Here is a 25,199-nt window from a genome sequence, read left to right as displayed (position 1 = left end):
ATCGACAGAGCAGTATGTGTTTTTGACCGAGCACTCTACATTACCGATAGTGTGATCCGCATTATCGACAGAGCAGTCTGCATTATCGGCCGAGCACTCTACATTACCGACAGAGCTTTTGACATTACCGACAGAGTTATCTGCATTATCGACCGAGCATTCTGCATTACCGACAGAGCAATCTCCATTATCGGCCGAGAACCTATCAGACCTAACTCGGTAAAGTCGATAATGCAGGTTACTCTATCGGTAATGTACAGTGCTCGGTGGATAATGCAGATTGCTCTGCCGGTAATGTGGAGTGCTCTGTCGACAGTATAGAGTGTTCGGCTGATAATGCAGATTACTCTGTCGGTAATGTAGAGTGCTCGGTCGATAATGCAGATTCATATACGTTAACTAGAAATTATTTCATACTTTTCATTGCATTTTCCCATACTTTTAAACAATTATATCTGGAGCTAGTGCGTATTGATATAAATTAACTAGAAATTATTTCATACTTTTCACTGTACCTTTTTTGAAGTAGGTTAAATTTTTTTTCCAAAAAATTATTTTATTATCAAAGTAAAAGAGCAATCGGAAAACGCGTCCACTCCAGTAGAATCCTCGGCGAGAAAGAAAGAAATGGCCCCTTTTCCCAGCGCCCTAAAGTAATACATGTTTGATTTCCAATACATCGATTTTTCCTTAGAAAGATTTTCATCAAAATTAATTTCTTTATTTTATGGTTTATATTTTCGTAGTTACGATAAACAACACATTTCAAAGCCATAAAAATACGCAAGTGAGATGCTAGTTAATCTGTGTATTGTAATTACCCAATAAATAAATGATAATTGTAGTTGCACCGCCAACCGTGACAGCTAAAGCGCCACCAATCAGTAATAACTAGGGCGCTGCATACTCATGAGGCGACTTACGTCACAGCATAGGCACATGGAAATCTAGATGAGTTGCATCACCGACTTCGCGCCTGTGGTCAGTAGATAAATTCACGTCATTAGCGATTAATAGATGAATTCACGTGCAACACAGACAGCGTCCCTTGTCATTACAGGATATTGTTCGCTAATAAACCGGTGGCATCAATCATCGTTAGTAAAACGAAACGGTGGATACGCGGTGTTCACGATCGGGAATAAAATACAGAAAGGCAGGTAAATACATCTCTATTAAATCCTGTGGCAATGCTGCACTAACAACGTCACGTAAACACTTTCGAAACCATACGTACGTACTTTTTCAAAAGCGTGACAACGCTTGCAACGTATCATAATGTGTAAAATAAACTATAAATGATATAAAAATCTATAAAGTGCACCAGGTTTTGTCCAAGAGAGGATTTCGCTGTCGAGTAGTGTAATAGTCACGTACAGGACTGATCGTGTTTACGTGCTGAAAAATTTGAAATTGAACCGTGAAATGTTTGGAAATTCATGTGGGCAACGGTCAGAAGCATGGCGTGCACGCGTACGCGCGTGAATTATAATTTTCAACGTGTCACAAATGTTTGCACACCTTCGGCTGCGTCCACGAAAAATCGCGTTAATCAATTTTAACGATTGCTACAAAAATTTTTTATTTGCAAATTGAATATCAAGTAGTTGGCGCTAAAACTTGAAAAAGAATTTTTTTAAAACCGCGCACGAAACGTCTTTGTTTCATTCGACTTAATTTCAAATTGAAAATGTATTATCGTTGTTTAAAATCAGTAGTGGGGTAACAATCAACAGAGCCCTAGGCAATTACATTTTTCGAAAATAGTTATTAAAGTTTATATGCACGGGATTATCTTTAGTAAAAAAATTCGTTTTAAAATGTTTCTTAACTGACACGTTACGTTGTACTCGTTGCAATGTATTGGACACTTTATTAGTAATTACACGTTTTTATGGCTCGTACGTGCGGCTATTACGTCACGTTTGTACGCAAAATTTTTATCCTAACGATCTCGTATATTGCGTACAATATTTCTGAATGCGATCCGTTATAACCGGTGATGGTTCTACTCAATGTACACTGATTGGCGTCATTACTGCACTGTTCAGTTTTTTTGGAGATAAACTGCTTTTCAGGTATTAATCTCTGCATGACGTTTATTTTTTTTTTTTCAAAAAGCAATCCTTGAAAGTACTTTTATAGCCGTATTAAAAGGAATAATATTCTTCTAAATAGTAATGCTTGTACTGACTACCTACGTTTATTTGCTTCTGAAACTCACAATTTTATTTTAACTACAACCAAAAGAATTGTTGAAACCCAATCTATATAAATAAATAAAATATTCGATCCTACGAATAACCCTGTACATTCGTATTTCAACATTTAAACTTTTCGAAGCGTTGCTAATTTACTTCGTCAGTGTCAGTACTGTCGCAGTTAAAAGTAGCGCGTTATAAATAATTCTGACGAATAAGTGCAAGAATACGTAATTTTGCAGAATTTTACTGTCAGAACTCAAGCTTTCCAGAGGTCTTCCGTATCCAAATACAACGACGACGATTCGACAACATGCCGTGGGAGTTCGGAGGTCTGTTTACACGAGTTCGCAAATATAGCCATAGGTATCGGAGCCAACCGAAGCGAAGAATTGATAAATTAGTTATTCCGTCAGTCGCCTGCCGCTGTTTCTCTAGGTACGTTTGATCTGAGGTTTCGAATAATCATGCTTATTTATATTGGCTACCTTTGGAGCTTACCCCATCGTCCGTCTACGTGTATGTACAAAATCCACTTTCCATGATCGTCCTCTATAATGTTCATGATATTCATAAAAAAATGTTAAACTGTTACCGTGTTTTTATATTCATGTATCAGACATGAAAAATTGTTACAGGTTGAAATTTGAAAACTGAGGGACGGTATTACCCAACGTTTTACGGCAATTTTGTATGACATCGTCGAGAGAAAAATATATTTTAAACATCATCCGTTATTTATCGCTTGTTAGGGATCGCCATACGTTGTAAATTGCGCGCATTAACTCCGGAAACCTTTAATGGAAGGCGTACCTGGCTCATTTATCATCGGATAACAGTTCCGGAGTACATCCTTTGAATGTAACTCTACCCATGGGTAAACAGAACTAAGGGTTATGACCATTCCCGTTTGTCTTTGCATCCGGAATCTTCGCACGAAATCCCTCGCCAGGACCCAATTAACTCCCTAAGAATTCGATCCTATCCCATGGTAATACCAAGATAGTGCGACTCCGACGCCAGATTAGAAAAGACAATATTTGCCTCGGTGCTTCTGAGTCTAATCGCGTATATTGCCTCGCAGATGTGCCTTCACTTAATGTCGGTTACTGTTTGTCCTCCCTCGAAATTGAATACGGGAGTTACAGAAATCCCGAAGGTTCCTTAAGACTCGGTTCGGTCGCTTCTGGGATATCGCACGTTCGATGGAGGAATTTTATTAGACGATAAAATACCGTCTAAACCTAGAGGAGGATTAAACTTCGTTATTTTTCGATACTAGGTTTGTCTCCTTCGTGATCCTCGTTCGGTATGAGGTGCACTCTCAAGGACTATGTTGAAACAGGCGTGAACGCAATGCATCTAAGGATCTGTTCTGACCGCAGGCCTGTATCCGCAGCGACGACGGTTTGAATTGAAGACTTTTGCGGATGGTAACTCGTTGGCTCACGCGCTAACGTATTTGCAAGATCCGCTACGCTGATGGACATATAATGCGACGTGTGATTGTAGGCCCGCCAATCGCGGCCGATTGTGCCTCTGAAGGCCCGCTAACTATCTCAAACTAGCCCCATTCAAGCTGCCACGACCTCTCTCTATCCATCTCTATCCGCCACCATACCTCTGTGTCTCGCTCGTTCCAACCCTCCGCACCTCGTTCACCGCCACCCACCACCCCCAAAGCCCATACCTCTCGCTCATCCCTAACCTTTCTCTCCCTTGCACCCCGACTCTCGTCTCGTTTGCTCCGACTTCGCAGCGATTTTCCCCTCCAGCACGGTAAGCTCTACCTCCTCGTCCTTTCTGGCTCCATGTATTTCTTGCCGCACGTTTCTTCCGCGCCTCGTATCCTGCTCTAATTTTCGACCAGCTCTTTCGCGGCACACGTAATCTTCCATTTTATTCGCTTCATCCTTTCTAACGCGTGATTCCTCGCCCCACGAGCCCGGTTATTTTTTCTCCGGGGTACCGGCGAGTGTTTTGCTTTCCATTTACCATCCCTTTATCTCGCTGAGTCTATTCACCTGCGTTCTGAGGTTTTCGCGATTTCTTTCCTTTCGCCCTCCTAGGAACGAGTGTGCCCGATTGGGAACCTGATGAAAGAAATCTCTGTAGAGTTTGTTGAAAAAGTTATATGCGATTTGACTATGATCATGTTGATATCGCATCCGTTGTTGAGTACATGTCTTCCATAAAAATATAGAAAACATATTGCGTCCCATTTTAAAAAATGAAGGGGACATTGATATCTCGAAATCGCTTCCACCCAGAAAAGAATAATTACTGTCACCTTTTTTCCCCTCTTGAAATTGATTACTTTGTGTCAGAACTATTTTTCAATGCGACTTCGAATTTTGTAGACAATTGCGTCGGTCACCGTATAAGAATCACCCTGTATATTCTTTTTATAAGGTTGTAAAAGTAGAGTAAAATTCACGTAGTAGATGGTTAAGACAGAACTGTGGGAGAGTAAGATCTGTTCGTGGGAGAGTGAACCTCTCTTTTACAGGGCGTTAGGGATGTAATTTTAAGATCTTAAATGTTTCAGAAAATACACTTAATAAAACAGACGATTTTTCATCCAACCAGGAGCCTGCTTCAACCCGGTTTCCCATCGTTCTTCGATTTGTAAATTCATACATTTCCGCGGTGCTCCCACTATTTTCGTTTCGATGCCACCCTTCCCTGGGTCGCCGCCTCTTTTCCCATCGTTAACGCTCTTCACCCGTTTGATTTTCTCCGTCCTCCTCTACCCTTCATGGCCCTGCTTCATTTTAAGCGCTTCTTGAATCTACTTTCTCCCTCTCGCCTCTTGGTATTCTCCTCTTCGTCTCTTCTCTCGCACGGGCATGAATTCATCTCTTTCAGCAGTCATCTCCGTCGGTATCCCTTATCCCTGTTCACCCTCTCCGTTCGATCCTCGCTTCGACACAATCACGCGCGGTTACATAGGTACGTTCCACTAGGCGTCGCCCGGTATTCGTCCCGATTCGAATTCTCGACCCTATATAACCGCTGCACGTTCTACGTGGGAATTTCAAATCTATCACCGACCCAGACGAATGCAAATCGCGCATGAAGCGCGCTTAATAAAGCCCCGCACACGGCCCGCAACTCGCAATTTTCTTTCCGAAGCTACGTGTCGCGCGCTCCTCTTAATGAAACCTTCGCATGCACCTCGTGCAATTCGCGGCTGCACCCGCATTGAACGCACTGCGTTCCCTCGAAACGGGAAAAAAGAAAACACCCGCGTGTCTTAGTCGGGATCGTTAAGCGTCGACGGGAGGAGAGAGAGGCGATTTTAATTCCCTCGCGGAAGGGGATCCGCTTGCGAGACTAGTGAAAGAGGTTCCAGTTAGGAAAATGATTTAAGGGAGTGTTCTAGCACTTTAGAAAAATCTAGACTTTCTTGCATTTTTTGGGGGGGACGTGGTACGTTAAAATGTTAGTAATTAAAATATTTTTAAACACAGGTAAAAGAATACGTTTATTACATAGGCATTGACCATTTAAACGATTTAAGTCATTTTTATTTTCTATCAAGCGTTTGATCACCTAATGTTTACACATCCGAATTGTTTGTACTAACGATTGAACCGCTCCTAGTTCCTTCAGCGTCCCTTCATCCAGGAAATCTGCGTGCCGTTCAATCGCATCTGCGCACGTTGAAGCGTCAGCGCAATAACTATCGAAGCATATGGATCGATCTAACGATCGGCGGCGTGAACAATATCGAACCTGAGGGCGGTGCTTTTGATCAACCGCATTTCAGGCAGGCGAAAATTGAATTTCCAGGGAGGCAAGTCAAGAGGTAAGCGAGGAGAAGCGTACCAGCTATTTGCGTGGCCTTAATAAGGACGTTTGACGGCGTTGGCTTTCCCTTAACAAGCCGGCTAATATCCCGGGGCCTTGGCTCCTCGATGTACTCTCTCTTTCTCTCTCGAGTCGCTCACCTTCCGCGCGACGGACACCGTCGAGAATCACCAAAGCTTGAAAACCGAACAAACTCAGTTAGAGAACTCGGTGTGAGAACCAACCGAGGACCGGCCGGGTGATAGAAACGCCAAAACCCATCCTTGTCGTTTCCCGATTCTCTTGTACGCCTTGCTATGCTCGATGTAGCGCTGTCTCATCTTGTATGATCATTAACGACCGGGTTGCGTGTAATCATACCAAAATGAGTCACAGTTCACTTGAGTCAACTGCGCTCCTGAAGTAACTAAAGGGTCAATTATTTAAATCAGAAACCATTTGTCCTTCTAAGAAGAAGTTTAGAATATTTACGAATACACTTAAACAACAGTACTAATACTTTGAAAGCTACTCATGCAAATTTCATGAAAAATCTGTGGTATTAAATGCACGGTGTACAATAACAGAAGTGGCTCGTGTAGTTTGATACAAAAATTTATTTCTTCTACAAATTATAAAACATTACACAAGTGTTTCTATTCTAGTAACTGTCTCAATGCGCGAGTACACAAGGAGAAACTTGCCTTTGTTTGTGCATTTACCTAAATTGAATAACGACTTATCACTCGCTCTACGAGATTCCTGCTGAACAAAACGTGTATACTATTGTCTACATTGTATCTACCTATGTATGAATACTGCAAAAGGGACCGAACCGAAAGATGACTTCGCGATCGCTTCAGGCGGTTTGAAACCCCGAGCGGAATCGTGGATGAAAACGTCATTTCAACCATGGTAACGTCTTCAGCAACGCGCGGAAATGATTTGACAGTTTGTTTAAACGTTCAGCGAATACTCAACTTCGGAACGTGGACTGCATTGTAACGCCATTGGGGAAATTTTCGCTTCTCTGTAACAGAGAAAGAAGTACTTAAATGTTATTCACATTAATATATGATTCTTCTGGAACGACAGTAGACAAAATACCCACTCGTTTCTTTTTCAAATCAGCTAGTAAGAGACTCGCTGTTGCATGCAGATCACTAGGTCCAGCTACTGTTGCAGTACTGTCGCAAGTCTGGTACTTTGGCTTCGGTAATAATCTAAAATATACAAATGCTTGCACTGGATCCTTATGTTGCAGTTACGTTATTAACTTACGGGTAAATTATCGGTGAGAGTAATTTTTTGTCGACGGAAGAAGGATCCAATGGACCAGTCCACCAACTAACGAAATTACCTACGACGATTACAATTATCGTGCCCAATCCAGTGAACCAATGATACGATAATCGATACAGAGGAAATACATTATCTTCGCTGAAACAATCAAATACAGAAATATTGATCTTTAGACGTGATAATTACGATTAAGTTTAAGATCGACTTACTCTGGATGCTCGAACTGCTTCAGGAAACTTTCAGAGATGTTCGCTGGACACTGAGAAAGGGGTACCGGAAGTTTCTTTGGGACCAATTCGCCGGCACCGATAGACCATTGCGCACCTAAACTGGCCCAGCCAGCGACCACGAATCCTACAACAGCACCCGCAAGTGCGCCCTAATCGACAGAGAAAAAATAATATAAATCAGATTATTTTTGCAAAGAACTTTTCATAAATTATGAAAAATTTACTTTGGCGTTTGTCCACGGGAAGAGGATACCTAACGTGAACACTCCGAAAGAAGTACCTGCTGCGATGGCTGCTAGACTTCCGGTAATCTGCCTCGAAACAAACGAAGTAAAAAACTGCTGAGTATTTACTTTCCAAACAAAAAAATCTGGAGATGTACTCACGGCTAAGACTCCTCCCAATTTTTCAACTAAGAATAACAAGCCCAGAGCTATTGAACCGAGAATTACAACAACAACTTTCACGAAGATGAAGGAACACCGTTCGCTCAGCTGCAGACCGAAGCAACCCTTCACGAAATCTTCCTGGAGGACGACGGACGTTGAATTGAAGCCGACGGAAAGCGTGCTGAAACGATTAGTAGTAATGCGTAACGCGTTAAAAGGAAATTGTTATGAAAAATGGTAAAAGTGATGCTTACCTGAGAGCAGCTCCAAAAATGGCGGCGATAAAAAGGCCTGGTACTCCGTGCAAATGTCCAGCGATTTCCATAACATAAGCGGGCAATAATTGATCGTCGGCAGTGATCTGACCAAGAGCTCTGGGGTCACATTTTGGTGGCGCCCACCAGGCTAGAAGGATAAGGCCGCACCAGCAGCACAGTGAAATGAACAACATAATGCCGATAGTGGATATTGCTATGGCTCTGAAATCATGCAGATAATGGCGCACACATAATTATCCAAAGACGATTAAGCACGATCTTATCGTGACAGTCATGGTAATTACTTAACACATTCGCGACAGTTTACGTGAATTTACGTCACTTGAAATTCTATTCCTGGTTATGACAAAATTATGAAAATCTTTTTATGTTATACACTACATATTTACAACAATGATATTTCAAAACATAGTTTGTGCGATGTCCAGCTTCAGATTTTTATTATTTTTACCAGTACTTGGTATTAAAAACGTAAAACATCTGCCGATCGCGAATGCGTTAATTATATAGTGTCATTATGTCTATTATCGAGGCACGTTACGTCCTATTTTCGAGGTATCGACTCACCCTTGAGTGAACCTGGTACTCACTTACAGTTTGGATGTTGCCAAATCTTTCAGCGATTTGTACCGTTGTACCGTGGTTTGATTCACAGCTACATAAGCAGTGGTATACAACCAGGAACCAATCAACACCGTCCACACCGTGTGCCTTGTGTAAGGAGATGGGTCGAAGCTACACAAGAAACAGAACAATAATTAATATATTCGAGAATCAAACACCGCGAGCTGTAGATACTTCTAACCATGTCTTACTTCAAAAACTCGATTCTATTGGTATTCGAGGCCTCCTTCCATATTTTTGCAGCGTCAAGTTGATAGGTGCCCAAAACGCAAACAGTTAGCACGCCAAAAATCATAACTGCAACCTGCATCATGTCCGTCCAAACCACCGCTTTGATGCCGCCCTGGTAATCATTCTCCGATCAATTTAGATTCTTCTAGTTATATTTACTTATTTCAAATAATCTAATCGTTACATTTCATACATTTTTAGCGAGTGCAAAGATTTTGGAATCACTTGGCTGGAGGCGGAGATGCCGAGGACACCGATAATAAACAAATTTACAAAGAGTCACTCGACCGCGATAAATTTTCATTAATTCGGGGGCACAACAAATTGCTTGGATAATTACAAGCGCGGGAGCATGCGATTAATCACTTCGGCGCTGGCTTTGTGATCTGCTGCTACGGGAACGAGCACTCGACGTGCTCCACGCCATTGTTTCCGGCGGGCCATTGTCGAGGTTTCAGTTTCCGTCCATAAACATTTCCAGTAGCCGGGTCCGCGCGAGAGATTCTTCGCGGCATTGTCCACCGAAAATTGTTTCCTACAAGCAACCAGGCGTCCTCCTGCCCGAGGAACTCGAGTTATCCCCAGGAGAATTCGCCGAACGAGGGACCTTGGAAAATTAGCTCGCGTACACCTAACCCCGTAGCTCGACTCACAATCAGCCCCGTACCCCCCATATATTTCATCGTTGATACGTCTTGTTAACTTCTTAAGCCCCGACAATGAATCCGCCTCGTCATCATCGCTGAGCGTTCATAATGATACACGTTAAACGCTTAGCGGCTTCAATGTTGTCAGATCATCGTTGCAATTACCATACATTGCTCGTCAAATGTCAGCGATCATCCGTCTTGTTTTTTATGATGCCACGTTGATCCCTTAACTTTTTAGTGTATCTATCTTATTAGATATTGTTTGGTAGCGGCTTAGGTGTCCAAAGTGAGTCCAACGCAAAGTGAAACAAAATGGTTTCCTATCGTTTAACTTTCAGTGACTTTTATAAGAAAGATTTGCATACCAGATGTTTGTAACAAGTCACCGTCTAAGCAGTATTAGCAGACGAAAATGAATATCTACGTTTTGTATGTATTTTGCAATGCATAAACTTACTAGGACGGTGTAGAACACGCACACGTAACACATAACGGTCCCGATCAAATGCACATCAAAGCCGCTCACTGTAATTAATCGCAGAGATTTTAATAGTGCTCGGTTAATGCTCACTATGAATAATATGGCCACATAATACCTTGATTTAGCGCTAACGCTGGAACGTAAACCACGATCGATTGGTAGAGAACCTGAAATTGGTTTGATATTACATTCGAGGGATTATGAGAGTAGTTACATGACCGTTCCTAATGTTATTTGCACGCAAGGAAAACTATCTAATTAGATACATTCAAAATTAAGTGATTTTCACGGAGGTACAACTAGAATAAGCTAGAAAGTGAGGTGAATTTTTAATATATTTCTGTGGTCTTGAATGTAGTTAGAGGTAACGGTATCGAATAAGAATATTTTTGAAAAATTGAATTTAAGCGTTTCGATAAGCCACGTTCATTGAAGTTTCGCGTTTCTGTCGCGCAACGTAGCGTGACACAACTTTGCTGTAAACGAGCTCCCTACGAATTAAAGTCAATGATGAATTACTTTCCTCAAAGTTTTAATGTGTTTAACGTGTACGTCGCGTTGCGAGCTTTGTATTCAAAGTTCATTGACACGTCCTTTAGTGCTTACCAAGTCAATAACGAAGATCAGCGATATGAGTGTCCTTACTCCGCGATTGAACCTTATCTCCAAATACTAAAAAAAAATTGGGATATTAAAGGTTCGAACACCAAAGAGATAAACTAAAAGAATTTTCTTGTTTCATTTTATATGGTAAATTGGATAAACGATACCTCGTAAACGGAATTAAGTTGCAACTTGACGAAGACGGGGGCGTAGATAGTGGCCACTACTACGCCCGAGAAAAATATAGAGATAATAGTGATCCAATATTGGGTCCCAAAATTATATATCTCAGCCGGTGTTCCAAGAATCGTTACGCCAGATATGAAGCTATAATATTATTCATAAAATATATGAATCACTAATTTAGATATTTAACTTGAAACAATGTCTGAGGGCAAATTATTAAGTAGTTTGCTCAATGTATATTATTTTATATTTTTCCTGTTTTTATATGCGAGAAATATCAACACTCGAAACTCGATTAAGATACCTTGCGATGAGGGAAGAGCAGACGGGAAAAAGTGTCATGCTCTTTCCTCCAAGGAGATAATCTACGGTGGTCGACTTCTGTGCTTTTCTGTAATGCCATAATCCCGCGGCGGCAGACACGACGAGCATCAGCCCGAACACCAGCCAATCTGCCCAATGAAAGTATCCTCTCTCAGGCATTTCCTCCATTCTGGCTCCGAGAAACTGGAAGCGAGCGAAAACTTGATTTACGAAGCCAGATTTGCTTGATAACACAGATAATAGCAGTAATGGAAGTCAAGTAACACGGATGAAAGCTTAATGGTTCTCGCCATGATACGCATAATGGATCTTCAACGAGCACACATTGCTTTTGCTATTATTATCATTCCACGCGAGAGAATGGAAATATTTGACCATCGAAATAAATGTGATGAAGCGAAGATGGGCGAAATTTTATTCGAGTAATAAAGTCACGAATAGAAACAACGTCTTACGATTTATTCACAGAAAAACCAAGAAAGGTAAACAGCACTCTTTTGCTCTTTTTACTCTTTGAAGGGTGAATGACGTTTAATATAATTATAAACTACACAAGCTATATTACAGAACGTTTTCAAAAATTTAAATGCAGGACATGAATTCATTACACTGTTCCTTGATCAAAAGTAGAAAACCACGAGTCTTTTCGATTCATTGTACATATCTGTGCACCTAAATACATATATACTCTTAATTGGTACTTGACACACGACCTTAATATGGTTCGCAGCTGTTAGTATTCCAATACAGCTCGTTAACACGATAAACTTTCCGAGCGCGACAGAAAAAGCTACTCGGTATGCTAGTAAAAGTGTTAGTTTATAATTATTGCCCTCGATATAGACTGCATTTATTTAATTTATTATTCCTCCATTTACATATAATCAATTTAATAACATTTTATACAATAAGTACATTCCTCTCTACATTGTTTTAAACATCAGCATTAATAACATCACCTTAAATCAAAGCTCACATAAACATTTATTTAGCTGCAAGTTATAAAGTTACGTTTTATTACTCTGAATCAATATAGACGCAATCGTTAACACACAGAAGTTAAAATTATACGATTAAATATGGCGCAATTTTCATTAGTACCGACCGTGTGTCACAGGTGTCAGCACTACGCAGAAAACAATCACCACTCGACAAAGTAGAGTAAACGCCATACACGAGTAATGTAAATTGCCACAGGTCAGTAGACCATCCGAGTTGAGCAAAGTGAAGGATGTTGAGTGAATTAATGAAAGACCATTCCAAGAATGCGAACGATAATTGCACAGCGTCCATAACAGAAGATTCTTGCGTAAACATGATACGCTAGGGCCGTAAGTTTTTGTATTTTACTCTGTTCCAAACAAGGAATTCTTGTTATTCGCCAACGTTCTTGTTGAATTCACAAGTATGCAACATAAAGAATTGTCTCAAGTTTAAACAAAATAATTTACTTGGAAGTTTTCTTCGTAAATATTCTAGACAATGCATCAACGATTATTCGTAGTTCAAAATTAAAAGTTAGGTATTCTTTGTATCGATTCTTTTATAATTTCCGATTAGAATGCAGACAAATGTACGCGATGTAATCGAAGTTTTTTCTTATATCAACGAAGATATGACAGAAATTAAGGAAATGTGCAAAACCATGTAACGTACCATTACTTCTTGATATGTACTGTAATTATGATAACATATACAGTATTTACTATTTACATTGTCCCTATCAAATATCTCACTCTGCATACAAAATGTAAAAAAAAACAAAGCATGCAAATAAAGGGCGATTAAACATATTACCGACCGATAATTATGATGACATTAAATATCGGCCGCTGGTAAACGCATACTCACTGTTTGGTTTTATAAATAGATTTCTTTATATTTAGTAACGATGTCTAGCACACTGTCACGTTTTTGCACTCAAAGTTTTGTCTTCTCTGATACGATCACCACATGAGAATATCACGACCACAATTGCTCCATGATCTCCGGAAATGTTAATTGTATTTCTGTTGAAATCCTCTCAATCTTGATCGACAATCGGTAAGGGAATACAAAACAGATAATTTTCTTCACGTGTACGTTCCGACGTTACGATTCCTTTTGTTTGACTTGTTTTTATTTCCTCTCAAACTATCTCCCTACCAATTCGTAGTTTCAACGGATACTGCCCCGAAAGCAGTTCACCTCTAGAAAGTGATTCGTCATGTGTTCTCGTTTGTTTTTAATAAAAATTAACCGGATACATTCCTATGTATTGTCGTACTATGTGTACTTACATTGCTTCTTATTTCTCTACTAGTTATTTAAGAACTTTATTATCATTATCTGTGATTTTTCATATTACCAACCTCGTGTAGATTTATAATTTCAAATTGAATAAAAACACATTCACATCGGCTCATTAAATGCCAAATCATGATTGAAAATCATTGTTAGAACTGAATTAGCAAAAGACATTCTTAAAGATATAAACATCGATAACAAAACATCAGAGACATTTGAAATGTACATACATAACGACTGTTAAACATATGAATATAATTTAAATAATTACATTATATGACTGTATAAAAAATTGGAAATTAATACTTGTCAAATGGTATTCATTTTATCAGATACAAATTTATTTAAAACATTTATTGTAGAAAACCGTTAAACCGTCATTGGCACGTTGTGTTTTCACCTTTGGTGTTTGAGTCACGATTCGATGTTAATATTTGGAAAATATTGACTAAGTTATCGATCGCGATCCTGATTTATGCAAAAGATGACACGAACCATCGACAACGAACACGAATAATCGTAACGAGAAAATGAATACATACTTAAAGTATCGGCGCACTCATTAGTATCGTCTAATGTAATGCAGTGACCTTCTACAATCAGAATATTGTTACAAAAATGTAAATACGTATGTACGCAAATAAATACAGTCGAACGAAAGGAACGTCACGGACAGCTGTCTACCGTGATCGACAACAGACTGTCGTGAAGTTCGAGTCCCCGCATTGTGGTAACCGGTTTCTCCGATTTAAGCTAAACTCCTCCAACCAGAGCCGAACACTCAGCACATTTAGTCAATAGGTTTTGTGCAATCAATCGCTAAGCAAATATTAAATTTCATTTCCTGTTCATGATCTATGTACCTAAAATCAAAATAATGTAGTCAAAAATATTTCATTGAATCGTACAATCAGGAATTAAATCGTAATAGCCATGTTACCGGTTACCCACATCGATTCGAATGTGGCGAATCGGTATCAAGAGATCATTTAATTGATGCCTTAAATTTATATCTACATTTCAAATTGGAATAACCTCACTAATCCACGTAATCATGAGTAGCAAAAATAATTCCCTCTCTCCATTAGCGTATACATTATTACGCCATGTTGATTTTTTTTCTGCCTTGATGGCGTATATTACATAGTAAAATATGGCAATAGTTATTTTTCTCAATGATTGAGTTATTAGGGATTTAGGGACTGGAATAGATTTGGTTACTAGTAATTTGAGGAGTATTAATTAAAAAATTTGAACGTAATATTTACAACAAATTATATTATCATTAATTATAGAGAATTACAAACATTCGTAAGACAACGATATACAATTAGCTTTTATTTAGGATATTCGATCTAAAAACCGATTTAGTAAAAATTTGTAACATTGTATGGTAAATACAATGTTGTTAAACTTTGAATATTCATCGCTTACAACGTAAAAGATTCGATTTATTCGTTTATGATTGAGTCATCGTAATGGCAATTGTAGTACTCGCATTCCTTAAACGTACTGCACTGTGAACGTATTGTATTCTTTGTTATCCGAAGACACAATACCTGTTCATCGTCGAATTGAACGGAACACATTGCATTTTAAATCGGTGTGCTTTTCTTCTCGATCACAAAATGTGAAACTTTTCAAAAATTGGAATGTATTAATGCAATAATTCTAAATAGTTTGAACAGTCGAGAATAATGTGTTACTTTCTTAACTTTGCTTTATTTTCGCGAACTATCGTAATCTTAACGTAAATTGATGATGTTACATTAGGTATGTAATCAATGCACTGTACGCAATACATTCAAAATTACTTTTATAATTCTCAACCTTCTGTAGTTTAAGAAGCTTGCAACGAAAAGAAAGTATTATATTTGTTTCAATCGTAATATCGCGTAATTTCACATTCAAAATTTATAACATTCATATATAAAAAGTTTATAGGTATTTACCACCACACTTTGGTGCAATGAATATTGTATGAAAACTTACAAGTACAATGTTCACCTTCATTATACTATTAACAGTAACAGTATATCTTTAGCATTAAATATAACTACTAATTAATCTACTCAGACGTACAATATAAATTTTATCCCGCTTTATGCTCAAATTACGTGAAAGCAAATATAAAATATAAAAAAAAAATACATTACTTATTGTGTTTATGGAAATATTAAATTGCTAAACGATGTTGCAAATGATAGTAGTAGCTACTGCTTTTTCTTGTCGTGTGATGGTTAAAGTGCTTTTCTTTATATTCTCACGAGATAATGGAACTTGTGTCGTTTGTAAATATTGCCAGATCAAGGTTTTAAGATACGAACACGTTGCTTGCGGAATACTAACATAATAACCGTGAAATCGTGTAATAATTATTTACTTATTATCTGTACATACTCACATTGCATATTCAGTTTTCTATTTCACTTTGCCTAGTAATACTTACACTCAATAATACATACATACCACATACTCATATACATGTATTATATTGTTCCACAAAGAATTATTGGTATTATTAGTTTCTGTAATAGATAGAAAGTGTATCACTGATACAAAGTAGATAACAAAATGTATATCTATTTAAGTAATGATCTCTCAATGGTGATTTAATCAGTCTTTCAAAAAATATTGTTTCACGTGGAAATGTACTGACGCAATCCATAAATTACAGGCATAATTACACGTGTAATCAATATACTCTTTGTGAAACAAACAAAAATTTGTTATATTTAAGATTTCACATATATTTAAATTTAAAAGTGGAATATGGAAATTGTGTTCTAATCACAGCTTTTGATGTCTTCCTTCTCCAAACAGCCATAAACAGGCTCTGTCAACCATATATCCAAGGATAAAGTCTGCTATTAGAATTTGCACTAAGAGTGTACGAAACTGTAAAAAGTAAATGTTCCATATTAGTGCATTGCAAGATTTGTATACACGTTAAGTTGCAGTTGAATCAGATTCGCCGCTCCGCCTCGAGATACACGTATTTTTATTATTGGCGGAGCGGCTCACATCAGAAGTTTACCTCGCGACAAAGAAAGCCAAAGAGAAAGATACGAATGAGAGCAAATGACAGTTGGAATGCATTGGCGTAACAGTGAAATAATACAGCGATCAAACAATTCAGCAATCAACTACTTAAGTTTCCCATGTTTGTGATTTTGTTACATCTTACGTTGCCGATGGCAACTTAACGTGGTACCACGGTACATATTCGATGTATGCTATAATATTTGTAGTCACTTACATCACTTGGAAAATCTACAATTTCGAATTGTGCTGCTAACACAGGTGAAAACCCACATAATCCTAATATAACAGCTGCACTCCCTATAAGACTGTATAATAAAGATTTATTCTGCAATAAACTTTCCATATATGGTTGACCCTGTAAAGTAAAATTACATCGAATTAAAACTAAATATACCTAATCTTTGTTGATATAATTACTTAGTTTTATACTTTACCCGATAATTAATAGCAAAAGTAGAAACTTGAAGTGCCATAGCGATAATGTAAACTGTACTGTTTATTAAATTTGCTTCGAAAGGTTCATCCTCATCGCCGACATTTCCATTTAACGACATATTTTGACTGGCTGAATTATTTGGAGCTAATATAGCTGCTAACTTCTCATTCCTTGGAGATAATATAGTTGCTTCTCTTACCAAATACACAAGAGATACAAAATGCAAACCAAACTGAAGCAATACAGTGGCTATAGTGTACAGATTAAAAATGTTTGGAAGAGGTCTCTGTTTAGACAACGTTTTCAACGGTTTCGATCTTGAAATAAACAAAAAGCAGGTCGCTAAAAGAACACCCTGTAATGTAGCTTGCGCGTCACTAAACTTAATCTCATCTAAATAGAGAACAGATTGGCTATATGCAAGTCCCAATGCATTAATTGCCAAAATTTTAAACATCTGCAACGTCGTGACTAAAGTACACCGTCCTTGCTTGATAACATGACAAACTGCAATAATACATGGATCAGAATTACTGATTGCTTTAAAATCACTCTATAATAATGAAACTCACTGCATTGAATTGACGACATTTTGCTAGTGAAAGGTGCGGCAATTGAAGCATCTCCAAGTTTAACAATAATAGATTGTTCTTGTTCCTCGATTTCCTTTAATAGTTTTTGTATCCTCATTCTGGTATTAGCGGATACTCTCGAATTCGTTCTGGGACCATTAGATATTGTTGAATTTGAGATTAGGTTTTCATTCTTGTTATCTTGCTTATCTACAGGCACTCTTTCAGGCGGACTAGAAAGGATTGCAACCCCTAACGAAATTAACTGATCAGTATGTAAGCTTTCTATACGTGCAGCTAAATTATAAATGTCAATAATCGACTAACCCACTTGAGCATGTTTCAAAGCACCAACATCATTAGTACCATCTCCGCACATTAGAGTTGTATATCCCAAATTTTGTAGGGAAACAATTATAAATTCTTTTTGTTTTGGTTCACACCTTGCGAAAATTACAATGTGAGGTAATAATTTACGGAGAAGTTCCCGGTCATTATCTTTTAAATACGTTAAACCCTGGAAATTATAAGTTAAAAAAGGGGACATAAATTTCAATTAAATGACTAATGAATTAGTGTAATAGTTCGGGACTTATTATTTTACCTCTCCAGTTAGACAAAGAGCGTATTCGCGCCAAATTTCATTACCTCGATCAACATTTTTGATACCCATAGGCAAATTAATTTTTCTATCTACGCTTTCCCACATCCACTCTCCGTCATAGGCAGCCAATATTAATGTGACTGGTTTTTTCGTAAAGTGTAACTCGCGACTGACATGGCAAGCGGTTAAAGGATTATCGCCAGTGATCATAACAACCGAATGCGAAGCATTTACGATCTCTTTAATAACAGCCTTAGAATCAGGTTTAAGCGGACAGCTTATAATTACAAATCCAGCAAAATTAAGATTTGTTTCTAAATTTTCTCGCGTTAGCTCTCTAAGATCTTGCGATGATAAAGGACCAGAAAGTTTTCGATATCCTAAAGCTAGCACTCTCGCCCCACGCCGAGATAACGACAAATAGGTAGAGTCATAATTCTCTGGTACGGATGATAACTAAAAGAAAAATATTTACGATGTATTATGGGGAAAAAACAAATTCAGATTTGTAATTTGTTATTCACCATATTTTTAATAATTTCAGGTGCTCCTTTTACTGTGGACATGTAATTAATTTCTGATGACCCAGGTGTCGTATATCCCGCTACGACTGACATTCGTTTTAACGCGGAAGAAAAGTGGTGTCTCTGTACTATTTTTAATACAGGGGATTGACCTTTTCTTGGTATCATAGAATCATCTAATATAAAATTAATATTGAGATTATTACACAACTTTTATTTAAATTTTGAAGATTATAGTAAACTCATACTCTTTGTGAGTGTCCAGTTAATAGCTTTCAGTGTAGCTTTTTCAAGCGGATCACCAACGATTCCGTCATCTAATTGTACAAGAGAATGGCACGTTGCAAGTACTTGAATACTTTCTAAAGGCGCATCAGAAATTTGCATAACATCTGCTTTCCCCCTTTAATGATGAATAATTACTTTAGCCTAAGCATCTATAAATGTTTCAAAAATAATTATTTCATTCTTACTCGATTCCCGCTATACCCTCGACGACCAAGTTGTCGCTAGTTAAAGTGCCAGTTTTATCAAAGCAACAGATTTCAACTTTTCCCGCAAACGGAATTCTGAAAGGTTCGGTGCAAAATACACCTACACGAGGAAAACATTTGTTGTTATTCAAACTATTCTAGTATTCGTGCCCCCTATATCCAACGATAAGGAGTCAAAACGAAAACACGAAACGTAGGGTGCAGAATTAGTCATGTAGGAAATGCGGTCGGCTATGGATCCGAGGATCGAGAGTTCGGATTTCCGTGTCTCTTTTTTCGTTTAGACTCCAATATACATTTCATAAATACCTAATTTTGACAGGGCTAGTAAAGATGTATTAACAGCTAGCGATAATTCAATAGGCAATTCTGGTGGAACAACCGATGTTAGAATAAGCGTACATTCCAAAAATAATTTATATCTGTTTCTTGTAGGATCCTCGCTTCCTATAAAACATTGATCATTTAATATTTTAGGTACTTACCTTTATATCGCGATGTTACTTACCTTTGATCCATACATATGTTGCTGCAGCAATCGCAAATATTAATAGAAATAAGATAAAGCCAAACGTTTCCAAATTATTGGCCGTAACGCGCTTAACCCCAAATAGTATTGTCCTCAAAAGTTTACCCTGTGATGTTGAAAATCCCGTACGTAATACATAGGCCACACAACCATTATCAGGAGCTAAAATTTTAAGTATTCCCACATGTAAATGCATACGCGAATAAAATGCATTACTGGCGAACGTTCTTTCAATATTTAAATAAATACCTTTAAGGCCGGATACGTTTTTACTGGGTGAAGTATGTTGTACAACTTTTGTACCTCCAAATAGTACATGAAGCTTATCATCGCCCTCTATATCCAACTGTCTATCGTCGATATCTTCTATCGGCTCTTTCATTTGTGGAACAGACTCTCCTGTAAATTTGTAATCAAATTATGTAGAACGAATTAATCCCGCGTTTTACCATTTCCTTTATAATAAATTACCTGTTAGCATACTCTCGTCAATCACGCAAGGTCCTCTTAAAAGTAACATGTCACATGGCACTAAATTATCATTCTGAGATCTTGTTATTGATACAATATCACCAGGTACTAACTGGTCGGTGAACATCGAACGCCATCGCCGATTTCTATAAACCTTTGATAAAAATAATGAAATCATGCAAACCATTTTTGAAAAACTATGTTTTGCCTCCTATGTATACTAACCATTATCATGTATGGCTTATTTCCCATTTTTCTGATCTCAGCCATATTTCGAAGTTGCTGCTGTACAAGTGTGCATTCAAACATAATAAGCATAATGAGTGTAAAAATACTGTAATACCAATATTTATCTAAACACCACAGTGCTACACAGAACACTTGAAAAACAAAAAATGGTGCAATTGCTCTTTCTTTGAACAGTTCCTTAAATTCTGGCACCACCATGTCCAAACTAAGGCAATAGAAAATTATGAAAGACAAAGTCAAATTTATAATTATAATTTGTAATTTTTCCATCTATATAATAGAGTGCTTACTTATTCTTGCCATATTTCTCTTCTGCTGCTGTAATCTCTTTTTCATCTAAATATCCTTTCCATTCGCAATAATGTTTAACAGAATGTCCAGTTGGAAACTGAAGGCCTTCAAAGCATTTTTTATGTTGGTTCCAATGATACTTTGTCTTTTGAAATATGAACCATGGCTCTTGCTGTTCAGAATGGAACAGCTTAACAAGTTCTGAACTTCCATTGTTAGGGGTAGGTACTACTTTTGCTACTTTTGCTTTATAAGGATTTTTCTCCTGAAATGATTAAAATATTTATTGAATATCTTGCAGAAGTACTAACAAAATTTTTTTTAAACCAGAGATTGGTAAACTGCATTTCAAGAGATAGATCTGACCAACTATCTACCATTGGATAACCCATAAGGTAAAAATGATTTTTAAATGAATTTCATGACAAAATCACAAAATTAATGCTTCACTATCTTCATAGAAAAAGTTTACCGAACTCTGCTTTAAACTATATCATTTAAACATTCCCGCCAATTGCTCATGTAACGGAGCTAGCAGAAGGCCGGCTCGAATGGCTGCCACGTTAACGGAACATATTGAACGAACATAATTTCTACACGTAAGTGATTCAATTAATGGACGTGTTATATTGAGATGAAGGAGACGTGAACTCACCGAGCTACAATTTAGAAAAGTATGTATGTGCACTGACCACTGGCAACACAAACATATGAAAATCTGTAGCAAGGCTATGGCTGCAATGCCTACTAAACCCGCGTCATAGTACTCGTCAATTCCATAAACAAAGATCCAACAATAAATCCACAGTGCGTGCAGTAGCACGGATGGCAATATGTACCCCGTGAATAATAATTTTCGAGGATTATGAAGCGTGACAGTTTGCACGAGTTCGTCTGTACGCGATGAAGCAATAGTCGCCATGGCTATGATTACAATGCGCCGTAACAGAGGCGTATGGATTTAGTACAAGAGATTCGGATTCCTTTCACATGAGAAAACTCACTCAGCAAACGATATACGTAACAACTACATCACGTGAATGGTCTTCGAAATATGTTTACCCCTTTCACACCTTTCCACGGTGCTCTATATGTATACTAATTTACGGTAATGGGACAAAAATGAATTTTATGAACGCTGTTACAGCACCTCGCGGCAATGACTTGAACTATTTTGTTGTCTTGATAATGCATTTTCTAAAATTATAAATTCAACTATTAGAAAGTTTCGAGAAATATGTAAGCGTTTACTCTTACTTCAAAATGGATCGTATTAATAGAGAGTAATTTTCCCAAATAAAAACAATTGTATACACATAAGTTGCGATAAGAACAGAAAGCGTTATTCAAATTCGATGTAATAATGCGTACAATTAAACATACAATTCTTTAAATGATCTCTAATCTTTATCAGTAGGCAAAAAATGTAGGAATTAGATACTGTTTATATTTACAGAATAGATTATAAGAAAGTACTGAAAATGAATTAAATAAAAATGTTAAAGTCCAATTCCGTTTTGTTGACTTTTAAATGACCGTATTCCAAGTTATTGTTAAATGATCGATAAATACAGATTTTAATGTTACTAATTGATAAATGCCTTGCATATAAATTAAAGCGATGACTTGCGAGAATGGGAGACCTCTATTGGTGTTAGGACAAACTGACAATGAGGCAAACTATCGGCAAATTCTTGTGCTCACAGTCAAGCACAGTATCTTTTTTAAGGTTACTTTAATACCGTACTGTTGCAACACCATTTACACAAAGTTCTTAGCTCGATAAGCATGGTATCGATAATAAAAACTTATAATGGCTTTCAACTTTTTAACAAATGTCTCAAGCTAAGGTATGGAAAGAAAGCACTACATAATTATTATCCCAATTTCTTGATACATTCTTAGTACACGTACAATGTTTGTAAATATATTATTGTTCGAAGAAAACAATTTGTTATTTACATATTTATCGTTCGTTGTAACATTCTTGTTAGTTAACAAATGTATGATTATTTGTAATTAGTGTTGACATAAGGGTACCTAGTCGTAACAGACGACCTCCTATACCAAGGAAGCGTCATCCAGAATGGCTTCCAAGACCAGTTCATGCTGTATGTATTCGTAACATCAAAAACTAGTTTGATTTTTTTGCTGTTTTATAGATAATATATAATATTGCTCTCTTTATTAGCATTATAACGAATCACTCACATCGCAAAACAAAGAGTTCTTGTCAGAGTTTATAGCATCAAATCGAGGACTTTTGAATTCTACATCACCATTATGTTCAGATATAATTGAAATATCTAAGGAATGGACTCCTAAGTCCCAGCGTACTGGCTTAATTGGCAAAAAAATTGGAATATATCCAATGTGGTTAAAAAATGGACAGAAAGTATTAAGTACATTAATACAGGTGCTGCTTGCTATTGTGATCAAATAGAATTATCTTTCTATTTCAAACAATTCCACCAAATTGTTATGTATCTCATTTATTTACAGATTGTAGATAATGAAGTTGTGAAATATATACCACCAGAAAACTTTCATCCAGTTATCTCTAGGCGTAAACAAGTTAAGACGAAAAAAGGTTGTCTTGTAGTAGGTGCAGTAAATATTGATCCACAGCTAGTAAGTTGGCATGATTTTTGCCATTTTTTTCATGTTTCTACCTACAACTGACATTCAATGTTCGTACCATTGATTTTTACAGATTACTAAGGAATATTACGGAATATTTAATGCAGCTGGAGTTACACCAAAGAAAACGCTAATGAGGTTCATTGTTTCGCCAGATGCTGCTCTCCAACCAGGAACTCCTTTGTGTGCAGCTCATTTTAAACCAGGAGAATATATTGATATTAAAGGAAAAACGTAAACGTTTTAGCGATACTTTAATTCTGTGTTGGATATCTAATCGTCAATTACAATATTCTTTATAAATGTAGGATAGACCGCGGCTTTCAGGGTGTTATGAAGCGGTGGGGATTTCATGGAATGCCTGCCACTCATGGTGTAACGAAAACACATAGAAGACCCGGTAATATAGGTTCCGGAGGTGCAAAAGCTAGAGTAATGCCTGGTACCAAATTGCCTGGGCATATGGGAAATAGCTGGCGTATTCTCCGAGGTGTAAAGGTACATAATAATATTAGTTAAATAGTTCAATTAATATTGAAAAGAAATTACCGTGAACAAATATTTTTTGCTTGCAGGTACTACGAGTAAATACCAAATTTAATGTGATTTGGGTATTAGCTCCAAATATACCAGGAGAAACAAACACCATGTGCTACTTGTATGATACGGTCCTTCCATTGAGAAAGTCACAATCGCCGCATTTTCCTACATATTTAGGGAATATAAACGAAGAATCACTCCCTGATAATTTGTATGCTGATGATGTATATGTGTTCGGTGATCCTTCACTCGAATACACACCGGAATCATAAGTGTAATAGAATAGTAAATAAATGTTTTTGTTATGAAAATCCCATGTTTTCGAAGGTGTTTTTCTATATAATCGAATATTCACGTGAAGGTTACGTTATTATCATTACATTAATTATTTCACGCATTCGTTCTTATAATAGTGCCTAACGCTCGACGGTAGGTGGATTCAAAATTTTAAAATAGTGGCGCTATCAGTGGGAAAATGCCCAAGTTTATCGCTAAAAAAGTTCTAACGTTCAACGCTAGATGAAGCCAAAATTTCAATAGTGGTGCCATCTAACATTGAGCGCTAGAACTTTTTCAGCGAGAAACTTGGGTATTTTCTCACCGATGGCGCCACTATATTAAAATGTTGGCTCCATCTAGCGTTAAGCGTTAGAACTTTTTTAGCGACAAACTTGTGCATTTTCCCACCGATGGCGGCACTATATTAAAATTTTGAATCCATTTACCGTTGAGCATTAGGAACTATTTTGCGTTATACAGAGTGTCCCAAAAGTCGGGGAGTAGCCAGAAATGGGGGGTAGCTGAGACGATTCTGAACAACAATTTCCTTTGCAAAAATGTCGGATGGGGCTTCGTTAAGGAGATATTAAGCGAAAACCCTGACCAATCAGAGTGCGCGTATACCGCTGGAGCGGTCGTGGTAGCGAAGGCTACGCGCTGACGGCCGCGCTTGTACGTGAACAAGTGATTCGACGTGCATCGAAGGACATTGACGCTGCCGCCTAGCGCGTAGCCTTCGCTACCACGGCCGCTCCAACGGTCTACGCGCGCTCTGATTGGTCAGGGTTTTCGCTTAATATCTCCTTAACGAAGCCCCATCTGACACTTTTGCAAAGGAAATTGTTGTTCAGAATTGTCTCAGCTACCCCCCATTTCCGGCTCCTCCCCGACTTTTGGGACACTCTGTATATAGGCCTTATGTGCTGGATTTTAGTTTGACCTCTTCAT

General features: G+C 37.7%; 3 protein-coding genes and 1 long non-coding RNA gene across 5 annotated transcripts; 2 read left to right on the top strand and 2 right to left on the bottom strand.

Annotated features, from left to right (window-relative positions):
• Positions 1-1,013: 1,013 nt before the first annotated feature.
• On the top strand, positions 1,014-5,675 carry LOC128888948 (uncharacterized). Its single transcript, XR_008460347.1, has 3 exons — positions 1,014-1,160; positions 2,444-2,639; positions 3,484-5,675. It is a non-coding gene; the product is annotated as an uncharacterized LOC128888948 (long non-coding RNA).
• A 902-nt stretch (positions 5,676-6,577) lies between these two features.
• Positions 6,578-14,087, bottom strand: LOC128888922 (sodium-coupled monocarboxylate transporter 1-like). The gene is made up of 16 exons (XM_054146143.1): positions 13,978-14,087; positions 13,143-13,319; positions 11,272-11,474; positions 10,949-11,108; positions 10,785-10,850; positions 10,294-10,345; positions 10,155-10,222; positions 9,008-9,159; positions 8,787-8,927; positions 8,169-8,393; positions 7,912-8,095; positions 7,750-7,836; positions 7,505-7,674; positions 7,275-7,433; positions 7,105-7,216; positions 6,578-7,023 (listed from the first exon to the last, which is right to left on the bottom strand). The coding sequence occupies exons 3-16, from the start codon at positions 11,457-11,459 to the stop codon at positions 6,970-6,972; spliced, it is 1,818 nt and encodes a 605-aa protein (XP_054002118.1). The 5' UTR covers positions 11,460-11,474; positions 13,143-13,319; positions 13,978-14,087; the 3' UTR covers positions 6,578-6,969.
• Positions 12,505-24,288, top strand: LOC128888931 (39S ribosomal protein L3, mitochondrial). Of its 2 annotated transcripts, XM_054146156.1 has the most exons (8): positions 12,505-12,622; positions 13,178-13,334; positions 22,816-22,903; positions 22,984-23,208; positions 23,295-23,423; positions 23,506-23,666; positions 23,741-23,930; positions 24,008-24,288. In XM_054146156.1, the coding sequence occupies exons 2-8, from the start codon at positions 13,273-13,275 to the stop codon at positions 24,242-24,244; spliced, it is 1,092 nt and encodes a 363-aa protein (XP_054002131.1). In that variant the 5' UTR covers positions 12,505-12,622; positions 13,178-13,272; the 3' UTR covers positions 24,245-24,288. The 2 variants fall into 2 exon arrangements, with proteins under 2 accessions (XP_054002131.1, XP_054002130.1); XM_054146155.1 differs by lacking the exons at positions 12,505-12,622; positions 13,178-13,334 and adding an exon at positions 22,433-22,642.
• LOC128888916 (endoplasmic reticulum transmembrane helix translocase) lies at positions 14,836-22,402 on the bottom strand. The gene is made up of 16 exons (XM_054146133.1): positions 21,448-22,402; positions 20,792-21,057; positions 20,478-20,706; positions 20,253-20,406; positions 20,031-20,180; positions 19,761-19,943; positions 19,562-19,699; positions 19,232-19,352; positions 19,007-19,161; positions 18,759-18,934; positions 18,235-18,690; positions 17,958-18,147; positions 17,631-17,882; positions 17,057-17,565; positions 16,837-16,977; positions 14,836-16,475 (listed from the first exon to the last, which is right to left on the bottom strand). Exons 1-16 carry the CDS (start codon positions 21,712-21,714, stop codon positions 16,368-16,370), a joined length of 3,495 nt encoding a protein of 1,164 aa, XP_054002108.1. The 5' UTR covers positions 21,715-22,402; the 3' UTR covers positions 14,836-16,367.
• Positions 24,289-25,199: the final 911 nt, after the last annotated feature.

Source organism: Hylaeus anthracinus, unplaced genomic scaffold (assembly GCF_026225885.1).
Source record: "Hylaeus anthracinus isolate JK02 unplaced genomic scaffold, UHH_iyHylAnth1.0_haploid 11994, whole genome shotgun sequence".
Classification (NCBI taxonomy): Eukaryota; Metazoa; Arthropoda; class Insecta; order Hymenoptera; family Colletidae; genus Hylaeus; species Hylaeus anthracinus.
The sequence above is the reverse complement of the archived record's forward strand: the minus strand, read 5'-3'. Positions and strand labels throughout refer to the sequence as shown.

What these genes read in the sequence shown, in the direction of transcription:
- LOC128888931 (XM_054146156.1), top strand. Translation starts at nt 13,273, where the DNA reads ATGATCTCCGGAAATGTTAATTGTATTTCTGTTGAAATCCTCTCAATC. An exon ending in TCAATCTTGATCGACAATCG is followed by an intron (nt 13,335 to 22,815) that starts GTAAGGGAATAC and finishes ATTTGTAATTAG; the next exon opens with TGTTGACATAAGGGTACCTA. An exon ending in ATTGATATTAAAGGAAAAAC is followed by an intron (nt 23,667 to 23,740) that starts GTAAACGTTTTA and finishes TTATAAATGTAG; the next exon opens with GATAGACCGCGGCTTTCAGG.
- LOC128888922 (XM_054146143.1), bottom strand. Translation starts at nt 11,459, where the DNA reads ATGGAGGAAATGCCTGAGAGAGGATACTTTCATTGGGCAGATTGGCTG. An exon ending in AATAGAATCGAGTTTTTGAA is followed by an intron (nt 8,928 to 9,007) that starts GTAAGACATGGT and finishes TTTCTTGTGTAG; the next exon opens with CTTCGACCCATCTCCTTACA. An exon ending in ATTTTTGGAGCTGCTCTCAG is followed by an intron (nt 8,096 to 8,168) that starts GTAAGCATCACT and finishes TAATCGTTTCAG; the next exon opens with CACGCTTTCCGTCGGCTTCA.
- LOC128888916 (XM_054146133.1), bottom strand. Translation starts at nt 21,714, where the DNA reads ATGGCGACTATTGCTTCATCGCGTACAGACGAACTCGTGCAAACTGTC. An exon ending in GAGAAATATGGCAAGAATAA is followed by an intron (nt 20,707 to 20,791) that starts GTAAGCACTCTA and finishes CTATTGCCTTAG; the next exon opens with TTTGGACATGGTGGTGCCAG. An exon ending in TAACTGGACACTCACAAAGA is followed by an intron (nt 18,935 to 19,006) that starts GTATGAGTTTAC and finishes ATTTTATATTAG; the next exon opens with ATGATTCTATGATACCAAGA.